At 47.3% G+C, this 15,111-nt stretch overlaps 1 protein-coding gene across 2 annotated transcripts in view; it reads right to left on the bottom strand.

The window, feature by feature from the left end:
- DPYSL2 (dihydropyrimidinase like 2) overlaps positions 1-15,111 on the bottom strand; it is a 53,866-nt gene that overhangs the window by 4,241 nt on the left and 34,514 nt on the right. For both annotated transcript variants that reach the window (XM_054174845.1, XM_054174846.1), the window contains exons 7-12: positions 13,890-13,958; positions 10,058-10,178; positions 6,446-6,602; positions 6,142-6,283; positions 4,693-4,863; positions 993-1,172 (exon numbers count right to left, since the gene is read on the bottom strand). In XM_054174845.1, coding sequence (XP_054030820.1) covers positions 993-1,172; positions 4,693-4,863; positions 6,142-6,283; positions 6,446-6,602; positions 10,058-10,178; positions 13,890-13,958 — 840 coding nt within the window. The remainder of the gene's footprint in view (positions 1-992; positions 1,173-4,692; positions 4,864-6,141; positions 6,284-6,445; positions 6,603-10,057; positions 10,179-13,889; positions 13,959-15,111) is intronic.

Raw genomic sequence — 15,111 nt, 5'->3', positions numbered from 1 at the left:
TTGCTGAAAGGTTTGATATATAAACACCATCAATAACTTCTCTTGGTTCTTCTACAACATGAGAAGTCTCCTGGGTTATCTGCAGATTGATTCACATCCAAACTGGATGGTTCCTACATACGTCCTCTGTCCAGGTGTCCCAGGACAGATAATCATAGAATGTAGGGGGTGGAAGGGACCTCTGGAGATCATCCAGTCCAACCCCCCTGCTCTAGCAGGGTCACCCACAGCAGCTTGCCCAAGATCACAATGTCCAGGTAGGTTTGGAATCTTGCCAGAGACGGGAGACTTCACAACCTCTTTGGGGAGCCTGCTCCAGGGTTCTGACACCCTCACATCAAAGAAGGTTCTCCTTAATTTCAGTTGAAACCTCCTGGGTTCTGGTTTGCGCCTGTTGCCCCCTGTTCTTTCACTGGCAGCCACTGAAAGGAGCCCAGGCCCATACTCTTGCCCCTCACACCCTTTAGCTCTTGCTGAGCTTTGAGAAGAGCCCTTCTCAGGCTGCTCTTCTCTGGGCTAACCAGCCCCAGGTGTCTCAGCCTTTCCTCCTCACAGAGATGCTCCAGTCCCCCAGTCATCCTCCTGGCCCTCTGCTGGACTCTCTTCAGTAATTCCCTGTCCTTGAACTGGGGAGCCCTGAACTGGGCCCAGTACTCCAGGTGCGGCCTCACCCGGGCAGAGTAGAGTGGGAGGAGGACCTCCTTTGACCTGCTGGCCACACTCCTCTTCATGCAAAATTCTGTGAAGAACTAAAGAGCAGAAAAATCAAATCTGCAGAGAATCCTATCTCAGGCCAGAGCATTCTCCTGTCCTGATTCCAGTGAACAAAACAAGGGAAAGAGGAGCTGAGATGGATGTGGCTGGTATCCAGGGAACATTTTCTGTTGCAGAAGTGTGTGTCTGTGAGCCAGGGTACAGCATCTGGTTTCCACCCACTTTAACTCAGGCGTTCCAGTGAGAGAACCAATGCGCATCCAACTGTTGCTGCTCACCCTGCTCCTTGCTTTGATGCGCTTGTATACGAAGTCAGGAAACGGCTTCCTGGGGATGTAGCGCCCAGACCCCTCCGTGACGTGCAGGTTCCCATCCTCCAGCACGATCTTCCCCTGGCTGATAACCACCAGAGGAGACCCACGGCACTCCATGCCTTCAAAGATATTGTACTCCAGAGACTGGAACAGACAAAAAGGCAAAATGAGGCAAACTTATTCATCCCAGCAAAGCGTGCTGTGCTTTAATTCGCAATCATCACCAGTCATGCTAACTGGCAACATTTTAAGGACAGATGGAAATAAATTCAACGGCTTTCCCTGAGTTATGCAAGTTGTGGTTCAACAGAAAGGTTGGTCTTTATTATCCTTACAAAGGATTTACTCATGAAGATGAAACACAGTTTGGAACAAGAGTTATCGCGAAGCCTACCTGCTGAAATGCACAGAGGGCTTTTCTTTTCCATACTGTGATGGATTAAGAAGCCAAAGAAAGTTTTCTCTGAGCATCACCCCACAAATAAGGATAACTTAGGAAAGCTGTGTTTCAAATCACTGCTTTGTTTGATGGGTGGGGGACGAGGACAAATCTTGTTTTACTCTAATGGGATTGCTCATCCTCAATTAACAAGACTGTAAACATCACACCATGGAAAAAAGGCAAGTTTGAAAGGAATCACTGGTAAATGATCAACCATGAAGTACCCTGGATGAGATGCACTCATGTTATTTGGGGACTGCTACTCTAGTTAGAATACATAGAATAAACCAGGTTGGAAGAGACCTTCAAGATCATCGCATCCAACCCATCAACCAATCCAACACCACCCAAACATCTAACCCACGGCACCAAGCACCCCATCAAGTCTTCTCCTGAACACCTCCAGTGATGGCGACTCCACCACCTCCCTGGGCAGCCCATTCCAATGGGCAATCACTCTCTCTGTATAGAACTTTTTCCTGACATCCAGCCTGAACCTCCCCTGGCACAGCCTGAGACTGTGTCCTCTTGTTCTGGTACTGGCCGCCTGGGAGAAGAGACCAACATCTGTCTGTCTACAACCTCCCTTCAGGTAGTTGTAGAGAGCAATAAGGTCACCCCTGAGTCTATTCTTTTCCAGGCTAAGCAACCCCAGCTCCCTCAGCCTCTCCTCGTAGGGCTTATGTTCCAAACCCCTCACCAACTTTGTTGCCCTTCTCTGGACTCGTTCCAGCAAGTCAACCTCCTTCCTAAACTGAGGGGCCCAGAACTGGACACAGTACTCGAGGTGTGGCCTAACCAGTGCAGTGTACAGGGGCAGAATGACCTCCCTGCTGCTGCTGGCCACACTGTTCCTGATGCAGGCCAGGATGCCATTGGCCCTCTTAGCTGCCTGGGCACACTGCAGGCTCATGTTCAGTATACCATCAACCAGCACCCCCAGGTCCAATCTCAGTTACCATCTCAGAGACAAACCCAGGTTGTTTTTACTGAGTTAATGATGGAGTTTGCTCTTGAAGTGCATTGCAAGTACAGGCAGGCTTAACTGCAGATGCACAATTAGCTACAATGGTGGTTAAACTGACACTGAACTGGGCCTAGTCTGAAAAAACACTTGTGGTGGCAAAGAAGGATGCTTGGTTAAGAGCTTATGATCTAGTCTGGTTCCAAGAACAACACTATCTTCCTCTCTAACTCCTAATGTTTCCCTGCCAGACAGTGGTAAGAGTAGTGTGAATTCTTGGAAAACATCCCTGTGCTGCTCTACCATTTAAACAAGTAACAATCATCTGATGCCACATAATCACCACATCTCCCTGTGCCACAGCAACTGTTCTGCCTTTCAAAGAGGCTTTTGTTTTATATTTGACCCAAGTAGGATGACTTGGCTCTAAAGGTATCACTCCTATCAGCTTCTCCCCTAACCCAAGGAGCATGTGCAGCGTGAGACAGAGAAGAATACCCCAGCAGGTGAGAAGCCAGATATAAGAGGGGATGCAATGACAGGAGAAGAGGATGGAGCTGGATGTGTAAGAAAAAAACCTAGAATTTCTTAGACAGCCCTTCAAGCTCTAAACAAACCACTTGAAAATGAGAACTATTCACCCTCCATGGTCTTGGCACAACTTAAAATTGCAGCCTTTGGTAACAGCTGAGCACTGAGTGTTGGAGTCTTGTATGGTGCAAGAGTTTCAGGGGGATCTGCAGTCCTTAATCTCTAAAGTATTTCTGAATGGTCACTTCATGGTGGATCTGGTTCTCCTTCAGCCTGGCCTAGATATATGGAAAAATCGTGAAGTCAATCCTGATTGCACAGGAGCATATCCACAAGAGGTAGAGTTTTATGTCAGGAAATTTAAAGAGCCTAATTAATTTCCTAAAGACAACAGCATTAAATTCAATGACCTTCAAACACGCCACCCAGCAAGCTGCTTCCAGCTCACTGAGCCCTTCCTAAGCACAAATCCAGCGTCACAGTATCACAGTATAACCAAGGTTGGAAGAGACCCCAAGGATCATCAAGTCCAACCTGTCCCAACAGACAGACCACTAAGTTTGGCACCTAATAGCACCATGTTCCTGGGCCCCCTGCTCTAAGTCAATCCTCTCCAAAATGGAGATGTGATGAGTCTGGAAGCACCTCCAACGTGACTGAAGTGACTACACCTCTGAGCCTGGATGTCTCTGTTAGAAGTCTAAGCACAGGGAGGGTGAATCCAGGCCACCTCTGACCACTTCTGACCCTGAGTTAAGCCACACAGAAGTGAACTGTATAAATGTGCCCAGGGATCCAAGTGTGGAAGAAAATTTTGCTCCTTCAGTTCCAGAGTGAATGAAAGCATTCAGAGAAAAAAAGAACAAGGAGGTTTTTTCTTTTTTCCCCAGGGAAACATTCCATAGGTTCATTGCCAGCACTGAAACAAGTCATCAACAAATGCAAACAGTGGTTGCCTTCTCTGAGACACCACTCAAATGTCACAGGGCGATTCCAACCAGCCCTTTGCACTGGGACTGTCCTGAAGTTTCCCCCAGGATGGGACACCTTTTTCACCATAGGAGCCAGGTGTAAGATATGGGACATGGCTGGGGTCCACAAGCTAACAGTGCCTCCACATCCCACCACAAAGCCACAGGAAAAGCAAGAGGAAGATATGGCTAGCTCAGATGCTGCCTTGTGCCAACTAACATCAGGATGACCACCAGTAAAATCATGTCTGACTGAACAGACGTGTGCCAGATCAGCATGTGGTATAAATCCACTCAGACTCGGTGGTCTGGATCAGATCACCACCAGTGAAGGTGTTCACAAGCTGGTAAGCTTCACTAACCCCAAAGAGAAAAGGAGCAGTTCACATTCTCACTGCCAGTGAGCTAGGTCACAAAAGGCACATTGTGATGAGGCCTTCTGATATTTTAGAAGCACTAGAAAGCTTTCTGTGGAAGCACTAGAAAGCTTTCTGTGTGCTCAAATCCAAGCATCCAACACTTAGAGCAGGCAATCTCTTTGCTCCAAGAGGAATCTCTGGGTATTCATGTGATTTCAGACTTGGACTCAAAGCATCCTCCCTTCTGCTCACATAAGTGAGCTGCACTGGGTGTGAGACCTGAGAGGGCTGGAGCATCAAGAAAACAAACCCACTGAGTTGTCATGAGCTCTAGTTCTTGGCAGCAGTCTGGCAGTGAAAGGAAGAGAGGAGGGAAAGAGCAGCAGAGCTCCCTTACTATGTTATGAGTCTTGGCAGAGATTGTCTTGACACTGTCAGGATCCCAGATGACGAGATCAGCATCGGAGCCCACGGCAATGCGGCCCTTGCGGGGGTAGAGGTTAAAGATTTTAGCTGCGTTCGTGCTGGTCACAGCGACAAACTGGTTTTCATCCATCTTGCCAGTCACCTGGGGAGAGACAGGAGTCATCACTGCACTAGCCAGGTAGGGACCACTTTGAAAACCAAAGAGCAGACAAAGACAGAATCACAGAGTGGTGGGGGTTGGAAGGGACCTCTGGAGATGATCAAGTCCAACCCCCTGCTACAGCAGGGTCACCTAGGGCAGGTTGCCCAGGATCACAGTGTTCAAGGGGGTTTGGAATCTCTCCAGAGGAGACTTAATTTTTCTGGCCAGGCTGGTCCAGGGCTCTAGTAGCCTCAAAGTGAAGAAGTTTCTCTTTAAGTTCAAGTGAAATCTCCTGGCTTCTAGTTGTGCCTGTTACCCCTTGTCCTATCACTGGGCACCATTGAACAGAGCCAAGTCCCATCATCATGACCTCCACCCTTCAGATATTTATAAGCATTTATAAGATACTCTTTCAGTCTTCTCTTTTCCAGCCTAAAGAGCCCCAGGTCTCTCAGCCTCTACTCATCACAGAATCACAGAATTTCAGGGTCTGGAAGGGACCTCAAAAGATGATCCAGTCCAACCCCCCTGCCAGAGCAGGATCACCTACACCAGATTACACAGGAATGCATCCAGGCAAGTTTTGAATATCTCCAGAGAGGGAGACTCCACAACCTCCCTGGGCAGCCTGTTCCAGTGCTCCATCACCCTCAGTGAAAAAAATTTTCCTCATATTTATGTGGAGTTTCCTATGCCTCAACTTCCACCATTGCTCCTTGTGCTGTCATTGGGCACCACCGAGCAGAGCCTGGCTCCATCCTCTCAGGACTCACCCTTTACATATTTATAAACATTGATGAGGTCACCTCTCAGTCTTCTCCAAGCTAAAGAGCCCCAGCTCCCTCGGTCTCTCCTCAGATGGAAGATGTTCCATTCCCTTAATCATCCTTGTGGGTCTGTTCTGGACTCTTTCAAGTAGCCCACTGTCTTTCTTGAACCAAGGGGCCCAGAACTGGACACAGTATTCCAAATGCAGCCTCACCAATGCAGAGTAGAAGGGGAGGAGAATCTCTCTCGACCTACTGGTCACACCCCTTGTAATCCACCCCAGAATGGCACCCCAGAGTGGCCCTTCCTGGCCACAAGAGTACGTTGCTGGCTCATGGTCAGAGAGATGCTCAACTGAGAATCAGCACAGAAAATCCCCAGTGATCTCTACAGGGGCAAAGAACTCAACTGGAAGGACCACAAAAGTATCTGAGGGTAGATAACAACACATTGCTGCAGCTCTTCCATCTCTGAAATGCCTAGTTGCAGCATAAGACATATGTGACATACCACAGCCTTATCCCAGATGATGGACATCCTCTCTTCAGTCCCATTCGTTCCTTCAGGGATCAGGGTGAAGTTGTCCTTTCCAACAGCTTTCTGAGCAGTGTTGAAGGTGCAGTGGGCACTGCCAGTAACTTGGAGGTCTCCACTGGGAAAGACAATAATGGGTATCTAAGATATTTTATTGTCACAGGTTTACTCCTAAATGTAAACCATCCTTTTGCTTGATGGCAACAGCAGTTCTTCTTTCTATCACCCACTTGTCTCATGATGAAGCACGTGTTATCTGAACACAAAGAGCTCTACTCACCAGGACAGTAGTGAGTTGAGAAAATCAGGAGTGGTTGGGTCAGGACTCAGTGGTGGAGAAGTGACAAAAGCAGCTGCCTTAGCCCAGTTCTTGCTCCAGTAATGAGACCCGTCGGTACCCAAGCTGGCTGTGATGGGCTCTCCATACACCACAGTGCCTACAGGACAGATATACAGACAGAGCCAGCGTGAGCACCAAGCAACACGCATCTCCAGCCCGGCTTCCAGGCATAAAGCATCCTTCTGACAAAGGACAAGTTGGGCAAAAGCATCATACACAGCAGGGTGTCTTGGTAGTTTCTCTTAAGTATGTGGTGACAGAGACAACATTGGACTGAATTCACTGGTCTGCATAACCAGGCAATCAGATACCATCCAACTCCCAGAAAGCCTCCTCAGAAACTGTGCTATGCTACATGGGGCATGTTTTTACAAGCAAACTCTTAGTTTTACACCCCTACCCTGAGATCTCTAAAGAAACACTGAGCATTTTCCAACAGTCAGTCCCTCACACCAAGTAACCAAACAGCTAAAAACCCAAGCTGATAACAGAGATATTTACTGATAAGAGCTGGGGGCAGCAAAATGTGCACCATGCCTTCACACAACTGCTGAGATTGGTAATGGAAAGGGTTACTGTCAAGATTTGTTGGATTCTATCCTGGGCCAAGAACCTTATGAAGGTTTAGGACAAGAGGAAATGGCCTCAAGTTGTGCCAGGGGAGGTTTAGAATGAATATCAGGAAAAGTTCTTTTCTGAAGATGGTCAGGCATTGGGACAGGCTGCCCAGGGAGGTGGTGGAGTCACCACCCCTAGAGGTCTTCAAAAATCCTGCATACACAGTACTTTGGGACATGATTTAGTGGGCGTGGTGGTGGTGGGTTGAGGGTTGTACTTGATGAACTTAGAAGTCTTTTCCAACCTCAATGATTCTATAAGAAGGCTGAGGGGAGGAGTCAGAGTGGGAGGAGCTCCAGTCTGATTTAGAAGGGATGGGGAAGAAAAAGAGTGATATGAATAGCACCTGCAGTATCTTCATAAATGTGGATATATCGCAGATCTGATGAGGGCGAGTTTCTTGGAGCAGGCTCTGTGCATAGATCAGATAAAACTACCAGGAAAGTTTCCTCCCTTCCTGCCTCACAGAGGAAGTATCCATGTTTCTGGTTCACAAATGCAGCTCAGGGAAACAGAGAGACTCCCAAGGGGACATGGTGTATCTCTGTCAGAACTAGAAATTGAATTGACTCTTTTAGCTCTCTCTCCAGGTAGCAAACCACCACTGCATCCTTCCTCTTCATTAACATTTTTGGAACCACATAAAGGAAGAGCAGATCTGTAAGGCCAGGGTACACTGTGAGATGGAATGCACCAGCACCATCTGTACACCAAGCAGATGCAAGATGCTGCAACTTCAAAAGCAGTGCCAGCAAGCAGATCCACAGATCTGCTCACCAAACAAAGCCTTCTTGAGGGCTCTACTTCTATTCATCTGGCTTCTAGCATGGATTTTGATCTGCCTGCAGAAGACAGGGGTAATCAAAATAATAACCCTAAATAATTCCGTCAGAAAAGACTAGCAAAGGCATCTCCAGAAGCGGTCTGTAAGGTCTCACACACCTTCCCATGCTGAGTAAAAGAACAGGATATCTTTTTTCACCATGTTGTCCAAGCTACTGTTCTGTCTACAGGCTCTCAAGCTCCCTGGGAAAGAGTGCACTATCTGAGGCAGAATGATGCTTTAACTGGCTTCCTGCTGCTTCCAGGATCACACTGGAACAGAAGATGTGGGAACAGACTTTGTCAGAGGGGATCCACCAGCAGAGGAAGAAGCCGTCTGACATCACTTGCCACAAATAGGGTTACAAAATCAGAACAAGGCAAAAAGCACGCTGGCTGCTAATGGGAGACTTACTCTGGGCCAGTACACTGGGAGGATTGTTCTGCAAGGAGTGATGGTTTGAACTCCCAGGTCTGCCAGCGACAGACAGCAGGGAGTCTTCTCCATGCAAATGCCACTGGGAACATCTGGCTTTAAGTATCGTCCATTCTTTGACATTTAGCAAATCAATTCTGGCTTGGTTTTGCCTTGGATTGTGTTTCCTCTGTTGCTTGGGAGGACAAAGTTAGTGTGCGTGGCCCTCTTGGGTTACCCAGTTGGGTAACTGCACAGCATTTAAATCATTTAAATAAAGGAACAGGGGATAGTGTGCCACTTTTACCCCAAATTCTCCTTATAAGGAGAAAAGGCATTTCGAATGAAAACGGCACGCTGCTTTGCTTGGGAGGCTGAGTGACGTGAGTTCTGGGGAATCATTCAGCTGGGCAATCCCAGCATCTTGCACAAGTAGAGGAACATCCCCCACCCATCCATCAGATTGTGTTTTATGGCTTCTACAACATAAGTCTATGATTCCATTACCACTCTTTCTGGTCTCAGGGGACAGTGAGCACAGCAAGAGGTGGTTTTGTTGATGCTCCATCTCTGTGGTGCATATATCTCCAGAAAATCCCAGAAAAAGGCAGGGATGCTTCCCTGGCTTATTGGATTGAGTTGCTCAATGACATCAAGTTATTGTCTGAGGTAATGCAACATGCAGTCACTCTGCCAACATCTCTTCATTTCAGTACAATCTCCACTAACGGAGCTAGGAGAGGTAGGGTTTATCCCAAACAGCTCGAGCTGTTCCCATGCCACAAAGAGAAAGAGATAACTTGGAAATCAGTTCTCCTCACCAACTCTGAATTAATTTAACAGGAATCATGGGACCAAAGTACTTCTGAGCCAGTAACAGACACCAATCTGTTTTCTGCTGTAGGAAATTAGCTCTGCTCACATCAAACACCCAGATGGAAAGTGATGTCATCTGTACATCCATTCAGGCTTATTTATACCACACAAAATTAAATCCAACCCTTCTAAGAAAGAAGGGGGAATATCATCCCTCCTCCTTAGTCACCCACCCAGAGCTGCTTTAAATAGAAATTAAGGGTTTAGTCACAGAATAAAGCAGGGAGACAGCCACTCACTGTGCTTTTTAACCCCTTCTCCCTTGGGGTAAGACAGCAAGGTCAGGAGAAGCTCCTGCATCCGTCAGAGCAGCACAGCTCCTTCACAGAGGAAGCTCAGTTACACAGAACACAAGACAGCAGGCTCCACAGCAAGTCTGAGTCTTTCTTCTTGCAACATCCTCACAGTTACCAGAAGTGATAATCCCATCCTCACCCAGACTACTGGATCCCAATTCCTGTTTGGATGCCAGGCTATGAGTTATAGCACGTGAGGAGTATCTATTTCACAAGCAAGGAGCACAGTGGATAGCTGGAACCAGGAACCCCTCGCTAGGCCAATTAAATCCAACAATGCTTTTGAGTTGAAACCTCCATCAGGACTCTTGGAAGCATTTCTGACCTCAGGAAGCTGCTGAGCAGAAAGTACCAAGGAAAGTCTCTGGAAGGTGAGACAGAAACAGTTGCAGGGGACCTTTTGAAAAAGAGCCTGGACAAAAACACTGGAAAAGGAGATCTTTCCTGCAGCGATGAAGCTTCTGCTGGCAACAAGCTGAACTGCATGAGCTAACAGGGCACTTTCATCCAAGGGCAATAACTTACCCTTTTTCCTGGCTTGAGCAATGACATCAGCAGCACTTTTGCTCATCACCTTGGTGATATAAAGGGGGCAGTTGGTTTGGTTTGCAATGGTTATTGCCCGGTTCACAGCTTCTGCCTCCACCTGAGACACAAAATCAGCAGCAAGTTAGTAACATCCCCCATGTTGGCACATAACATCCCACATGCCAGCATATCCCATTTACTCCAGAGGGTCACAGCCTATGCTTTCATGGGACACAAAGTGTGCAGGGCTGAGACTAGAGACCTTTCCAGTTCAAAGACAGAAAAATGTAGTGCAACCATGATAATTAAAATGACATCAAGCTCTCATTACTCCCTTTTCTTCCAGACTGCTTCTAAGTTTCTCTGCAAGCAGATTAAGTCCTAAAGTAAGACTCCAGGCACTCAAGGTCAGAATGATTCAACCCAGACAAAGGTAAGCAACTGAGTGTCTACTCAACAAAACTTTTCATTCTCCAGCCCACACGGAAGAGAGATGCTGTAGCCACACACCCTGGTAAGCCACGTTTGCAAACAAGCTTCCTAAACTGCACCCTCCACTATAGTATCTGGCTTGGGATCTGAGAAGAGTCTGAACCACCCCATAAATTAACTACTATTTTGTGCATGCACAGAGAGAGAACCTCAACAAGACTGATGGTCACTTTATAACTACAGCCTCAGAAGGAATGTCACCACTCTGCAGAGTTTCAGGGATCACACATCCTAATCAAAGCAATCCAGAAGACAGATTAAGCAGCAGGGTAATGCTCACAGTGCCTGCTACCACTGAGAACTGAGCCTGCAACACCACAAACATTGTTCAAGTGAACAACAGAGGAAGCTGAAACCCTGAGCAATCAGCCAGCTGATCCCCAAATGCGAGAGGCCACCAGCACATCCCATGGACTCCACATGAATCCATGAATCCCATGGATTGACACACACTCAGCACCTTTGAAAATGTGTTCTACAATAACTTATCACAATGAAAGGGCTGCAAATCGCCACCAGCGCCCAACTGGAACGCACTGGCTCCCAGCATTGTGCTTGGTCCCTGAGAAGGAGCTGAGATTAGGAGCTTTGGAAACTGTCTTCCTCAGGCTGATGTCCTAAGTGGCCAAAACAGCTCTGCTCACACTGGCAAAGCCACCACTTGTGCCACTGCTCTGCACTGCTCAAGAAAAACACCACAACGGTTTTTAAAAGCAAACCAGCCTCCCAGACCCAGTAGGTTGGTCTCCAGCTCCCAAAGGGTTAGAGCCCATGCCTGTCACCACACCAGGGCTTGTGGCTAACCCTCCCCAAGCAGGGTGATGTACAGGAAGGGACGTTTTCTGGCCCAGCTGTCCCAGGAAGATGGAAAAGGCAACACTGAGGAGTGTTTATTCCAGGATATTTGACTCAAGTATGCCACAGCCAGCAGCACTTGCCGACAAGAGGGAGGCTGAAAGGAGGAGCCAAGAAAAGCATTCCTGTCCCTCCTGAGAGACAAGGAGGGAACTCAAATGGGCCAATGCTTCCAGGCAATGGCACTGGAAACTACCCATTTAAAGCAGATCTGCACACTGCTCTGTCACTGCAGCTCTTGGGAGTCACATTTCCAAGCTGTGCCTTAGTTTCCCCACTTGTAAAGCAGGGATAAAACAGCACAAATCTTCATACTTTTGACCAAAAGGCACTTGAGCAACTGCTAAGCAGGAGGAGAGTATTTTCTGTGCAGAAGAGAGCAAGGCTGCTGAATTCCTGTCTTGTGCCCAGATGCTATGGTGACAGGCAAACAACAATAATCAAACAACTAGTCCAGAGGGGAATGTTTGCAATCACCACAATGCATTAGAAGCCCTAGCACAGCAGTTCTCTTGGAAAAAAAAAACAGACAGACATTTCCTGGAGCACTTGGGACTGCCTGTGCTTTCAGCATTTTTGTGGCTAAAATAAAAACAAAACCACGGCAGATTGCTCTGAAAAGTCATCACAGAAGGATCTGAGCTATGAAGGGGGGGGGAGTTTTCTAGAAAAGTGATGGGTGATGCTGACCTGGGATGGCAGTGTCTTAATTAAAACTCCTTTTGCTGACTGGAAACATGTGGTGAACACCATCACCTTGGCTCAACCCAGGATACTAAGGTGAGCGAGCTAAACCCATGAGTCAGCAGTGAAACTTAAGCCTTAATTCATGTCTTTTGCTCAACCTGGGAACTCAGACACCCACAGTCCAAGTAAGACCTCCCTGCCAGAGCAGGGTCACCCAGAGCAGTTTGCACAGGATGGCTTCCAGGTGGATTTGGAACGGCTCCAGAGACTCCATCACCTCACTGGGCAGCCTGCTCCAGAGCTAGTCTGCTGTAGATGAAGGTCTGAATTAAGCAGCTTTTCAATTAAGATGACAACCACCTTCAAGTCCTTGGGACAAGCTCTGCACTTCCTAAGGGGTGATGTGGAAGGCCAGAAAGATGCCAAGAAACATCCTCCTGAAGACAACAGGAATTAGGGATGTGTTACCATCCTCAGAACCTAGCCTCTGTCATCAGCCAGCTGTAAGGAAGTTTTGTTTTTAAAAACACAAAGTTACTGGAGCAGAGGTGGGGAGAGAGCCAGCTGACAGCATTTCCTGTTCTGTTTGCTATGACTTGCAAGGAGGAGAATTTTGAACCAAACACTTCCACAGTGGGCAGACAGTGCAGCTGGGGGCAGCTGCTGAGAGGCTGCCCAGTGAAAATGGGAGGAGTGTTCCAGTGGAAGATGCCCATGTATCCTCAGGCAGCCTTCCCTGCTCTGCAGAGAAAGAACTTATTTCTGCACAGATGGAACAAAGCAACCAAGCCAGGGAGCTACACAGTTCATGCTTTACAGCTTCTGCCCCTGTAAGGCTGAGCTTTGGAGCAGCTGGACAAGACTTGGTTAGCTTGATGGCCAGATCCTTTAAGGTAAGGAGCAGCCTTCCTTTGATGGCAACAGAAGTTCAAGGGTATTCCACAGATGACCCCCAAGTGTCATGTCAGCATCTCTTCCTGCTCTCCTGATGCAAGCCAAAAAACATGTCGTTAAAACCTGAAGAGGTGGGTGAGTGGAAATCTCAGTGCAAGTTTTTGCTCACAACTTTCAGGAAACTAAAACCACAAATTCTGTGAGGGTTCACATACTGCCCAAGCTGAGCATTATCTTTCTTCCCCTTCTGTATGAGGTGATTGAATGATTTATATCCCTACTGAAACATCTCTGGATGTCACTTGTCTCAACGAAGGGAAGGAAACAGAGAGACAGCATAAGGGGCAGGTGTAGATGATCTCACACATCCAGCTTCCAGCTGCTGCATCTGGCAGTCAGTATAGCCCAGCTATCTTGGGGGAACAAAAAGAACTTCTTGCACCTGAGATGGACTTCACAGAGTCAGAATGCCATGGTGAGATACCCAGTCTGGTGATGCTGAAGACTGGAAAGGAAGAATGTGATGGGAACCCAAGACATCTCACCTCACTTTAGATACCTGATGTGTGAGCACAGCCTCTACAGACTGTGTTTGAGAATCAAGAGAAAGAAACAAGCTTTTCCAGAGGGTTAATGAAATCTTAGGCTGGATGAGTTGCTCCCTGGAGATGTCCTCTTCTCCAGTACAGAAGCTGAGGGGCCTCCTCAATTCCTCCTAAGTTACTCTCAAGAAAGGACTAGCTATCAGTTAATCCCTAGAAGTGACTGAAGTTCTTCCCTTACCCCACACTGCAGCAATGTTTATAGCCAGGATGAAATTGTGTTTCTGGCTACATTCATCCCAGAATGTTCTTGATGGCAATATTATGAATTGAGGGAGTAAAGGCAGTGGGGTACTCACCTCTTCAGGTCTGCTCAACACATGCCCTTCAGGGCCTGTGATCCCCAGTTCCAGGATCCTTTGCTGCTCCTAAGGCAGACAGAAGAAAGATCAAGAAAAATATTTAAAACACCCCCCATTTTTTTCTTGCAGCAAAAGCTGTTTGAAAGAGCTATAAGTAAGCATGCTAGCTAAGGATCATAGAGAGCTCTACAAAAGGGCCTTACAACCAGTGTCCTGTCCAACTTCCTTTACTGAGAGGAACCTGAGGTCACAAAACTGTTGCTTATTTGTTCACAAGAGGTCAATGTAATCTTTTATTTTGATTGGCTTCACACTAGGTTCACAGCCCTTCAGCTTTCACTACTAATTTGTGACTATAACATTCTCGCACAAAAAAGATCATCCTGAAGCTGCAGGTGACTGGGTTCAAAGACTCAGGCAGGCTCCTCCCAAGACAGGTGATGCAGAAATCCTCTGCAACACCAGTTTTGCATGCTTGCAGCAGAATGCATGCAGTGAGCTGGAAAGCACATTGAAACTAAATGTATTACTAACATTTGCTCTTTGTTGGTGTTTAAAAGATTAACAGATCCCAAACAGCAGCATCACATGTACTGTTTCCCCTTCCACTTCACAGAATCATGGAATGGTAGGGGTTGGAAGAGATCTCTGGAGACCATTCAGTTCAACCCCATCTGTCAGAGCAGGTTTACCTAGAGCAGCTTGCATAGGATGGTGTCCAGGCAAGTTTGGAGTAACTCCATAGACAGAGACTTCACACTGGGCAGCCTGTTCTAGCAGTCTACCACTCTCAAAGTAAACAGTGTGGTAGAGGGTCCTCATGTTTGGATGGAACTTCCTATGTTCAGGTTTGTGCCCTTTACCTCTTGTCCTGTCACTGGACGCCACTGAAAAAAAAGACTGGGCACCCATCCCTGAAGGATTTATAAGCACTTCCCCTGGTCTTAGCATACATGGAACATTATATTGTGCCCAGTGACAGCCACACTCAGACATAGCTTTCACATAAGGAAGAGATGGCTGATATCCATCACAAACTGAAAGCTGCCATGGAAACCTGCTTTAGCAGTGGCAACAAAGGGGTAAGATTTAATATACCGCTCTGCTTGCATTCTTGACACAGCTCTGCCATGCTTTTAATGGTTCTTGGCGACTTTCTGCTTGCAAAGAAGGAATTAGGAGTTTAAATCCCTCCCAGGGATTTTGAAGTTAATAGTCC

Source organism: Dryobates pubescens, chromosome 31, assembly GCF_014839835.1.
Source record: "Dryobates pubescens isolate bDryPub1 chromosome 31, bDryPub1.pri, whole genome shotgun sequence".
Classification (NCBI taxonomy): Eukaryota; Metazoa; Chordata; class Aves; order Piciformes; family Picidae; genus Dryobates; species Dryobates pubescens.
Note: the sequence above shows the minus strand (reverse complement) of the source record. Positions and strands in the feature narration are given on the sequence as shown.